Raw genomic sequence first — 12,312 nt, forward strand, 5'->3', positions numbered from 1 at the left:
ATAGAGCCCCAGTCCTTATGCTGCCTGGTGACAGAGCGCTCCAGTAGCAACACTCTAGATTCTACAACACTCTATAGCTACATTCCAGTAGATTCCGGAACACTCTACAATACTCCCTCTCTCACCTGTTGTGTACTAGAGGACATGTGAAGATCGAGAGGGCGAGAAATACAATAACAGCAAGAGGAGGTAGATGAACCAGTGCTGCAAAATAATCAGAAACCATCTGTTTATAATAGCAATGTCAGAGATGAATTTCTATGTGCTGTGAATGCTTGCTTAGTGTAACTATCTTGCAGTACAAATACAGATACTGTATTCTCGACAGCATATTAAAAAAGGCAGGTAAGAACCATTCATGATAAAATGTCTTTATTGTAACACGTCCCTGGTACGATCAGACATAGTTTACACCTGCTCACTATATGGCTCACAACCAAACATGCTGGACTTTTCACACCAGTTTAAGATGACCATCCGGGATAGCTTCAGCGTATCTAAGCCACCCTCTTACATCAACAGTGTTGAATGCTGAGCCTGATAGTTAACCAGAGAGGTATAGACGTGTAGCATGGACACTACCTTCTGATATTCCCTCAATTTGCTTCGACACCTCCCAGCTAGTGGCTTGCTTTGGAGTTTTACACTACGATGTCGATGTGCACAGTCACTCACTGATGAGACTTTACACTACGATGTCGATGTGCACAGTCACTCACTGATGAGACTTTACACTACGATGTCGATGTGAACAGTCACTCACTGATGAGACTTTACACTACGATGTGGATGTGACTTTACACTCCGATGTCGATGTGCACAGTCACTCACTGATGAGACTTTACACTACGATGTCGATGTGCAGTCACTCACTGATGAGACTTTACACTACGATGTGGATGTGACTTTACACTACGATGTCGATGTGCACAGTCACTCACTGATGAGACTTTACACTACGATGTCGAGGTGTACAGTCACTCACTGATGAGACTTTACACTTCGATGTCTCTGTGACTTTACACTACGATGTCGATGTGCACAGTCACTCACTGATGAGACTTTACACTACGATGTCGATGTGCACAGTCACTCACTGATGAGACTTTACACTACGATGTGGATGTGCACAGTCACTCACTGATGAGACTTTACACTACGATGTCGATGTGCACAGTCACTCACTGATGAGACTTTACACTTCGATGTCTCTGTGACTTTACACTACGATGTCGATGTGCACAGTCACTCACTGATGAGACTTTACACTACGATGTCGATGTGCACAGTCACTCACTGATGAGACTTTACACTACGATGTGGATGTGACTTTACACTACGATGTCGATGTGCACAGTCACTCACTGATGCAACAAAACTCACACTCATACCACCGCCTCAATCACTCCAGACTCTGTTTGGATTGGTCGGAAAAACATTCCAGGCACTGTGACAACACACTCTGGAAGATTCCACCGCCATGCATTCCGAAACAGCGACCCAAAAATAGACGGCTCTAGATTGGAAGAGGCGGCACACAAAGATTTGAAAGTGTGTGTGTGTGTGTGTGTGTGTGTGTGTGTGTGTGTGTGTGTGTGTGTGTGTGTGTGTGCGCCAGATAGAGGATATTTTGAGAGCCTCCGACATCTAAGCCATTTAAAACATTTATGACTTGACTCACTCACTTTACATAAGGTCATGACGCATTGAATTGAATTGATAATAGACTCACGTCACTTTAAATAGCAAGGTCATGATGCATTGACTTGATTCATACTTAATAGACTCACCACACTTTAAATAACAAGGTCATGATGCATTGACTTGATTCATACTTAATAGACTCACGTCACTTTAAATAACAAGGTCATGATGCATTGACTTGATTCATACTTAATTGAGAGAAAATGTTTTACATATTTTTTCACATCAGACAAGTCAACACCATTCAACAAGCTCTCACAGTCTCATTGAAAAATTAGACATTCAGCCACGTTCTCAAAACGTCAACTTTTGAAGTTAAGGGTTAAGTTCAGTCACTCATTCTGAATGGTTAAGGTTAAGGGTTAAGGTTTGGGATAGGGTTAAAACCAGAAATAATAAAACAGTGTTCACGACTGGGATCAAACTCCCACCCTTCTGATCCTGAGTTAAGGGATTTCCCAAGCCCACTTGATTGTAATAGCCACCCCAGTCCACAACACTATAGCAAAACCCAAGCCTACTTGATTGTAATAGCCACCCCAGTCCACAACACCATAGCAAAACCCAAGCCTACTTGATTGTAATAGCCACCCCAGTCCACAACACCATAGCAAAACCCAAGCCCACTTGATTATAATAGCCACCCCAGTCCACAACACCATAGAAAAACCCAAGTCTACTTGATTGTAATAGTGCTCACTGTTGCCCCTAGTGGCCGGTTTTGAAGGCATTTCAAAACGTCCTCAGGACATGGATAGACGTCCAAATTCGACGTCAATCTTTAACAACCTGGCTGCACCATCGCCCTATCTCACCACGGAGGGGACACAAATGGTGCAAAACTCCTTTGGCTAAAAACAAAGACTACATTGACTACTTTCTCTGATTCTATGGCAAAGATCAGAGACTCAGTTTATTCTATTTTAATGGCAAATATCAGATCAGATACTTGGTTCTCTGTTTCAATGGTAAAGATCAAAGACGTACTTTTCTGTGTTTTGATCGCAAAGATCATAGACTTAGCTTACTCTGTTTCAATGGCAAAGATCAAAGACTTAGTTTTCTCTGTTTCAATGGCAAAGATCAGAGACCTAGTTTTCTCTGTTTCAATGGCAAAGATCAGAGACTTAGTTTTCTCTGTTTTGATGAAAACCAGTGTTCCCTGTTTGCGGTCTACCTGACCTGGCTGTCACTCAACAACAACTATGTTTATTAATGTCTTGTGTCTGACTGATACTAGGTTGCTACAGTATACTCAGGTCTAATTAATGGATTAGAGGCAGAGACACACAGAGGTTCTGTAATCTGCTTTGACAGAGCCACTTACCTACCGTTGCTATTCCAGATCCGTTCTGTCACTGACTCTGGCCTGCCTTTTCACTGCGAGAGAGAGGGAGAAAGATAGAGAGGGAGAGGGTAGAGAGAGAGGCCTGCCTTTTCACTGCGAGAGAGAGGGAGAAAGATAGAGAGGGAGAGGGTAGAGAGAGGCCTGCCTTTTCACTGCGAGAGAGAGGGAGAAAGATAGAGAGGGAGAGGGTAGAGAGAGAGGCCTGCCTTTCACAATGAGAGAGAGGGAGAAAGATAGAGAGGGAGAAGGTAGAGAGAGAGGCCTGCCTTTCACTGCGAGAGAGAGGGAGAAAGATAGAGAGGGAGAAGGTAGAGAGAGAGGCCTGCCTTTCACTGCGAGAGAGAGAGAACGATAGATAGAGAGGCCAGCCTTACTACGAGAGAGAGAGAGAGGGTAGAGAGGGAGGCCAGCCTTTCACAATGAGAGAGTGAGAACGATAGATAGAGAGGCCAGCCTTACTACGAGAGAGAGAGAGGGTAGAGAGGGAGGCCAGCCTTTCACAACAAGATCCCATTGAGAACCCACTGAAGAAAAAGAGAGAGAGACTGAGGTGGAGAGAGAGAGAGAGAGCGAGAGAGAGAGAGAGAGAGAGAGAGAGAGACTGAGGTGGAGAGAGAGAGAGAGAGCGAGAGAGACAGACAGACAGACAGACAGACAGACAGACAGACAGACAGACAGACAGACAGACAGACAGACAGACAGACAGACAGACAGACAGACAGACAGACAGACAGACAGACAGACAGACAGACAGACAGACAGACAGACAGACAGACAGACAGACAGACAGACAGACAGAGAATGAGCAGAGAGAGGTGTAAAGTCTTGGAAGTATACAGTTACTTTTATAGGCTTGTGGTGTCTTCAGTAAACAAATTAAAAGAGTTTACTAGTGAAATATTTGTATGTTCTTTTAACAATTTTAGGTTACAATAACATAAATGAGCGCGTACACAACTCTTCTGAAGCATGTCACACTACTTTACCAGGTTAGTTAATAAATAATTCATAACGGACGTACAATGCAACTGTAGCAGACGATAAATAACACATTTGAATTGACAGATTACATTTTCCTTTCGCCTGCTGTATAACAAAAGGCATAAGCTGACGCACACCCAAAAATGTTTTGTAGAGGTGCTGACTAACGGAGAGTAGAAATAAAAGCAAAAATAAAGAAAGTCTCACACTAATTATGTTCCCACAACATGTAATAAGTATAGTGCCAGTGTTTCCTTCAGGGTGTACGGTGTACCTACTGAACGACAAACATGTTTCCTTCAGGGTGTACGGTGTACCTACTGAACGACAGACATGTTTCCTTCAGGGTGTACGGTGTACCTACTGAACGACAAACATGTTTCCTTCAGGGTGTACGGTGTACCTACTGAACGACAAACATGTTTCCTTCAGGGTGTACGGTGTACCTACTGAACGACAAACGTGTTTCCTTCAGGGTGTACGGTGTACCTACTGAACGACAAACATGTTTCCTTCAGGGTGTACGGTGTACCTACTGAACGACAAACATGTTTCCTTCAAGGTGTACGGTGTACCTACTGAACGACAAACATGTTTTCTCCATTGGCGTTTGGTCTATGTTTGACTTGTGACATCGATACTGAAGCTGACAATGACATTGGCTCCGGAGTGGCACAGTGGTCTAAGACATTGCATCTCAGTGCTAGAAGTATCACTACAGACCCTGGTTTGATCCCGGGCTGTATCCCAACCAGCAGTGATTTGGAATCCCATAGGGATGTGCACAATTGGCCCAGCGTCGTCCGGGTTTGGCAGGGGTAGGCCGAAATTGTAAAATAAGAATTTGTTCTTTACTGGGTTACATGGTTTATTTTTTTACTGACGACTCATTGCTCCTGTCAACACTGTACTATCATACTCTAGCGATATCCCAGAAAACATTTATCATCCGTCAGGCATTCAGAATGTCTTCTTCACACCTTCACTCAAATTAAAATCACTCTGTCTACCAAACCGCAAAGAACGTTTCTTGAACAAGAGTTTCACTTTATCAGGGAGAATATTCTGTAATTTACTAGTCATATTACTAGTTGATCCATCGATTCCTACTGGTACAAGTTGAGCCTTTTCAGATCATTTATTTTCCTTGGAATTTGGAGATGATTCTAAGCTTTATTTTACCTACTGAGGCACTGAAAATTCAAATTGTAATGTTGTTGTTGATATGCACACTTGCCCTGAGGGTATACCTTAAAATGACCCCTACCACTTAACCCCTCTTAACCCCTCTTAACCTTTAACCCTGTCTTAACCTTTAACCATTCTTAACCCCTCTGAACATTTAACCCCTCTTAACCTTTAACCATTCACACACTGTCTCCTGTTACTGTGGTTATAGTTGCTGTGGTTACAATTACTGTTCAGCCCAACTACAGTCAACCCCTGATATACAACTGTTATAACTGTAATGAGAATGTGCACTAACCAGTGATTTTGCACTTATAAGAGGTGTACTTATCAGGAATCGACTGTATTACAACATTCCCCCAAAAATATCCATGTCCTATCCAAAGTCCTGTCCTGTACTGTTGTTTAGCTGCTAGAGTTTTCAGAGAATGTCATTCTTTGGTTGGCTATGGCGTAATCCTTTCTCCTTCTCATGGGTATACACATTACAGTCAATAAGAGCTAGCATCAAATATGAAAGAGCTTAAAACTGGAATACTGAACTGAATAGAAGAGCTTGGGATAGATAGCTGAATAAAAACACACTCCAATGAGAAAAAGGGATTGTCCTTCATAAATGTAAATCACAGTTTCAGAAGAGGGCTAAGAGCCAAACGCTGTGGGCATTCGATAACAATCGTATCCCTGTAAAATGTTCTTGTTTGAAGAAAGAAAGAAAAACAGAAAGGGGGTGTAAAAACCAAGATAAGAGGAGGCGGAAGAAGAGGGAGAAGAGGAGGAGGAGGAAGAGCGGGAAGAGGAGGAGGAGTAGAAGGAGGAGGAGTAGAAGGAGAGGTTTTGTGGACATTGTGATGTAACACTTCACATCTCCTCTGGTCTTCCAGGCATGGGCGATTAGAATACTCAACACTCCATCGCACAATCAATAAACACACTTCATCAAGCACCCCTATTCCTTATGTAATGCACTTTTTTTGAGCAGGGCCCACAGAGGGCTTTGGTCAATGTAGTGCACTACATAGAGGATAGGGTGCCATTTCAGACAAACCCTCACCCTGTACTAAAACCCCTAGTTTTTTTCTCTTTCTGCAGTCAAATACACAACTTGATCTTTTTAAATTATCATTCTTTTCTCAACGTTTTCTTTCCTTGTTTGTTGGTTTTGACTCTCGGACAATGTCTGTTTTTCTAGAATGCAAAGAACTGGGTTGTCCTGAAGAAGACACACAAACAACATGAGAGGATGCTATTGGTCCATATAGGCGCTCTTTTCCCTTATAAGGAGTACAATGTGCTTTTTGTGAGACAAGATGGCATCATGTTAGCTAGTTGTCTTCACAAGCAGAGACTTAAAAGCTAAGGTATTATTCCCTTTCCACGAAATTGGGAGGAAAATATGTTAATTCATTTGAATAGTAGAACTGAACGGTCCTTCCCAACAGTTTGGTCACAGACATATCATAATGGATATAAGAAGCAGGAGAAAGAGGAATGGAAGTTAAAGACTTTCGTTTGTGTAACACTTTGCTCTTGCTTGTGCCGGGCTGGCCACTCTCTCGCTCGTTCCTCCAGGCTGCTTAGATGTCACATTAATCGGCCGTTTTTTGTTCAGAGGAGTAGGAGGGAGAAAAGAAGAGTCTGATCTGCTGGAGTAAGCAGCAGCAGAGGCTAGATTCAGAACAAAATAGTACCGACCAGGGGCCACTTCAATCTAAGCTCTTTTCCAATAGGCGCCTCCAGCCTACTCTCTGAGTTCTACAATTAGTTAAACACAGACCAGGAAGGGCTTGAACGGCTAAATAAGCTATTTTACACACAGCATTGTGCTTCACTGAGGCAGATACTATATACAGGAGGAGGAGACAGTACGTGGAGGGTGGAGGCAGTTGGGTCTCTGGGGCTTGGTGCGGAGGCTTGAGGGGGTGATGGTCAGGTTATAGATGGATCAGGAGAGGGGACAACAGAGGCGGTAAGGAGAGCAGCTGATGGGTCAGAAAGAGATATGGAGGAGGGGGTTTGAAGCAGGGGGCCCGGGGCCCATGGGGTTGGGATCCAGGGGGCTTGAGGCCGGGGGCCCATGGGGCTGGGGGCCAGGGCGGCTTGAGGCAGGGGGCCAGGCCCATGGGGCTGCCAGGGGAGCGTGAGGCAGGAATCCAAGTGCTGGAGGCTGGGAGAGTGGGGAGGGGGCACATGGTGGTTGGGGCCAAGGGCTGGAGGCTAGGGAGCACTAGGGGGGTCAAAGAGCCAGGGGGCAGGGGCTGGAGGCTGGGGTCCAGGAGGCAAGAGGACCCAGTGCTGGATCCAGGGAGGCAAGGGGACCCAGGGTTGGATCCAGGGAGGCAAGGGTAGAGGAGGCTGGAGGCTGGGAAGCACGAGGGGGCCCGGGGACCAGGGCTGATGATGGCCTCACTCACGGTAGAACACGTATTCAGTGTAGCTGGTCCAGATCTTGTCGTCCGTCTGCTCATGAGCGAAGGCGCAGGTCCCCGTGGAGTTACAAGCCACCATGTGAAACCCGGCGTCCGCCAGCTTGTCAAAGGCCTGCTCCAGGAAGGTGAATTTGAGGTAGTAGCGTGACGTGTAGCGCTCTGGGGGTCGGTCCGGGTCCCGGCTCTCGTTCAGCGTCTCCCCAAACACCTCTTTAGCCAGCGACGTCTTGCCACAGACCATAATGCGAGCAACACGTCTGAACTTGGCGTCGGATTGACTGTCACGCCCCAAAGTATAGGAGCCACGATAACCGATGGTGATGAATCCTGAGCGTTTACCGTCTCCGCTGGGGACCAGACTGACACAGGCAGCGGCAGTACCCAGCGAGGCTAGGTTGCGCCCGGTGTCGATGCCCGGCGAGGAGTCCTCCGGGTCGCTCTGACACCCCTCATCGCCCAGCGAGTTCTGCTTGCTGAGTTTGGGCGCCAGGATCTTTATGAGCTCAGGTAGGTTGAAGAACTCAGCCTCCCGTTGCAGGCGACCCCGCTCTGGGAAGTGGTCTGGGAGCACCAGCTGCTGATCTCTCATGTAGTCCAGAATATACCGGAACAGGAAACCATCCCGGTCCAGGAAGAAACGGCCCTTGGTGTCCCTCGCCAGCCCTTTGGTGGTTTTCCTGCTGAACATCTCCCCCAGGAGAGAGTCTGGTACACTGATGAGGGTTGAGTAGCGGGTGATGTACACCTGGCCGCCCACGTTCAGCTCTACTATCTCAGGGAAGATGACTTCCTCCACTACGGGAATGCCGGGGGTGTTATCTGGCAGAGCCATGGCTGTTGTCCTTCTGTCACAGAGAACTCCGCTCACACTGCAACCCTACTGTACTGTCACCTTGCTAGTGCAGTGGGTAGATGATTCCACTTTATAGCCTACAACTGTACACTGCAGCTCAGAATAGGTTACTTGCGTTTATATGATTTACAATTGATATTTTTTTTATATATATATCGGTTTGTTGTCAAAATTAACAAAAGGGTATTTCTGAAAGCCTATAGGTGATCTGCGTAGCGTCTATCCCGACAGGCCTTTATCTGTTAAAAAGAGCTTAACTACAGCAGCGCACTATTCCTACCAGCGCAAAGCAATCCTCTAAACTGCAGTTATATCATCCCAAGCCGTTAATTGCAAAATAGAGAGCACGAAGACATATATTCTAACTACAGGGATAATTTATGTCAGCTAAAACATAACTTGCGTAGACAGTGGATAATAAACATTGGTGTCCATGCCCTTTACACGTCAACCAATTGAATATCCTGAATATTGCAGCCGAGGATTGAAACAAAATTGCCTATCAAAATCTATTTCGGGTAAAAATCCGTTCACTTATACATTTCTCAATCACCCGCTCTATAGATGGAGATCAGTCCGGAATGGATAATAGCCCACAGCCGTTCGTGATGGTTTCCTCTTACTTCTTATTGTCTTGACGCAGAAACACACAAGGTGGAACTTCAGTGCAATCCATAGTTGGAGGTGTCGGTTGATGTACCGATCAGGATTAGCCAATAAAGGAAGCAGATTTCCCAGACGAAATGCGAGCTAGAGCCGTGAACAAAAACACCTCTAGCTGTGCCATCGCCGATGGAACGATTCCACGAGGCTGTCTGTCTTTTGTTCGGTCGGTAGGTTTTCTCCTCCCGTAGTAATAGCCACTCTTATACCATCCCGGAGAGCTCTGCTGCTACAAAAAGTACCGTAAATAATCAGCCCCGTTAAACCCCACCTACCTGCCAGAGTCAGCGTTTATATTATGCAAAACTAACAGTTTCCCTTACAGCTATAAAAACAGAGGCAGGACTTTGATTGTTTAGATGATTCATCAAAGGGAATTATAGAGATGATTCATAATTTGCTGTCATGAGCCATATTGCAAAGCAATTGAGATATCAATTTGATTTGCAATGTCAATTCCAATTCATTTGTCTTTGTTGTGAACATCAATTGTGAATATAGTAAACAGGAGTGTAAATTACCAACTACAGTTAGAATTAACATTTGAACGGTCCTTATAATAAAACTCAGGTCCTTATAATAAAGCAGAGGACAACAGCGACACCTAGCGGAATAACTATAACTATAATAATGGCAAATACCCAAGAGTAAATACAAAACATTTAACACTAAAAACGTTACATATAATTTGAATTCCAAATAAAAAAATATATAATTTCAAAATCGCATTGTAATCAAGATCACTTTATCGGTCAATTGCACACAAGATCCAACCGAAATTTGACTTCTGCTTTTAACCCAACCCCTCTGAAAAACACAAATGCACAAAGTTTTTGGGGGGAGAGGCGCAGGGGGCTGCCACACCGGATTCCCAGGGAGCAGTTGTTGTGGGGGGTTAAGTGCCTTGCTCAAGGGCACAACGGCAGGCAATGGCATCAAGGATTTGATACCAGCAACCATTTGGTTGCCAGGTCACTTCCAGACAGACTTTTCCCGTCAGACCCAGGATTAGAGCAGGCAGCCCTCCAGCCGTCCTGGAGAGATAGCCGTGGCAGGTAGCCTAGCGGTTAGAACAACACAACATTTGAGCCACATCCACGTGCCTTCTGTATAAGATATTTGATTTGCAATGCATCTTAGAATAAACTGAAGGTCAAGAAGATGTTTTCTGGTTGATTATTAAGGCACTCTGTTACAACAGGAATTTTTTATTATTTAAAAATATATATATTTCACCTTTATTTTACCAGGCAGGCTAGTTGAGAACAAGTTGTCATTTACAACTGCGACCTGGCCAAGATAAAGCAAAGCAGTGCGACAGAGACAACAACACAGTGTTACACATGGAATAAACAAGCATACAGTCAATAACACAATAGAAACAAATAAAGTCTATATACAGTGTGTGCAAATGGCATGAGGTGGTAAGGCAATAAATAGGCCATAGTAGCAAAGTAATTACAATTTAGGAGATTAACAATGGAGTGACAGATGAGCAGATGATGATGATCAGATGATGGTGTGTAAGTAGTGATACTGGTGTGCAAAAGAGCAGCAAAGTGAATAAAAACAATATGGGGATGAGGTAGGTAGATTGGGTGGACTATTTACAGATGGACTATGTACAGCTGCAGCAATTGGTTAGCTGCTCAGATAGCTGATGTTTAAACTTAGTGAGGGAAATGTAAGTCTCCAGCTTCAGCGATGTTTGCAATTCATTCCAGTCACTGGCAGCAGAGAACTGGAAGGAAAGGCAGCCAAAGGCTTTGGGGATGACCAGTGAGATATACCTGCTGGAGCACGTGCTACGGGTGGGTGTTGTTATTGTGACCAGTGAGCTGAGATAAGGCGGAGCTTTACCTAGCATAGACTTATAGATGACCTGGAGCCAGTGGGTCTGGCGACGAATATGTAGCGAGGGCCAGCCGACTAGAGCATACAGGTCGCAGTGGTGGGTGGTATAAGGCGCTTTGGTAACAAAATGGATGGCACTGTGATAGACTACATCCAATTTGCTGAGTAGAGTATTGGAAGCTATTTTGTAGATGACATCGCCGAAGTCGAGGATCGGTAGGATAGTCAGTTTTACTAGGGTAAGTTTGGCGGCGTGAGTGAAGGCGGCTTTGTTGCGAAATAGAAAGCCGATACTAGATTTGATTTTGGATTGGAGATGTTTGATATGAGTCTGGAAGGAGAGTTTACAGTCTAGCCAGACATCTAGGTATTTGTAGTTGTCCACGTATTCTAGGTCAGAACCGTCCAGAGTAGTGATGCTAGTCGGGCGGCGGGTGCGGGCAGTGAACGGTTGAAAAGCATGCATTTGGTTTTGCTAGCATTTAAGAGCAGTTGGAGGCCACAGAAGGAGTGTTGTATGGCATTGAAGCTCGTTTGGAGGTTAGTTAACACAGTGTCCAAAGAAGGGCCAGATGTATACAGAATGGTGTCAACTGCATAAAAGGGGATCGGGAATCACCCGCAGCAAGAGCGACATCGTTGATATATACAGAGAAAAGAGTCGGTCCAAGAATTGAACCCTGTGGTACCCCCATAGAGACTGCCAGAGGTCCGGACAACAGGCCCTCCGATTTGACACACTGAACTCTGTCTGCGAAGTAGTTGGTGAACCAGGCGAGGCAGTCATTTGAGAAACCAAGGCTATTGAGTCTGCCGATAAGAATACGATGATTGACAGAGTCGAAAGCCTTGGCCAGGGCGATGAAGACGGCTGCACAGTACTGTCTTTTATCGATGGCGGTTATGATATCATTTAGTACCTTGAGCGTGGCTGGGGTGCACCCGTGACCAGCTCGGAAACCGGATTACACAGTGGAGAAGGTACGGTGGTATTTTAAATGGTCAGTGATCTGTTTATTAACTTGACTTTCAAAGACTTTAGAAAGGCAGGGCAGGATGGATATAGGTCTGTGACAGTTTGGGTCTAGAGTGTCACCCCCTTTGAAGGCGGCAGCTTTCCAATCTTTAGGGATCTCGGACGAAACAAAAGAGAGGTTGAACAGACTGGTAATATGGATTGCAACAATGGTGGCAGATCATTTTAGAAAGAGAGGGTCCAGATTGTCTAGCCCAGCTGATTTGTATGAGTCCAGGTTTTGCAGCTCTTTCAGAACATCTGCGATCTGGATTTG

General features: G+C 45.1%; 1 protein-coding gene across 1 annotated transcript; it reads right to left on the reverse strand.

The window, feature by feature from the left end:
* Positions 1–355: 355 nt before the first annotated feature.
* On the reverse strand, positions 356–9,484 carry LOC106604258 (BTB/POZ domain-containing protein KCTD12-like). Its single transcript, XM_082975045.1, has one exon. It carries the CDS (start codon positions 8,480–8,482, stop codon positions 7,628–7,630), a length of 855 nt encoding a protein of 284 aa, XP_082831171.1. The 5' UTR covers positions 8,483–9,484; the 3' UTR covers positions 356–7,627.
* Positions 9,485–12,312: the final 2,828 nt, after the last annotated feature.

This window comes from Salmo salar, chromosome 05, assembly GCF_965601325.2.
Source record: "Salmo salar chromosome 05, fSalSal1, whole genome shotgun sequence".
NCBI classification, from domain to species: domain Eukaryota; kingdom Metazoa; phylum Chordata; class Actinopteri; order Salmoniformes; family Salmonidae; genus Salmo; species Salmo salar.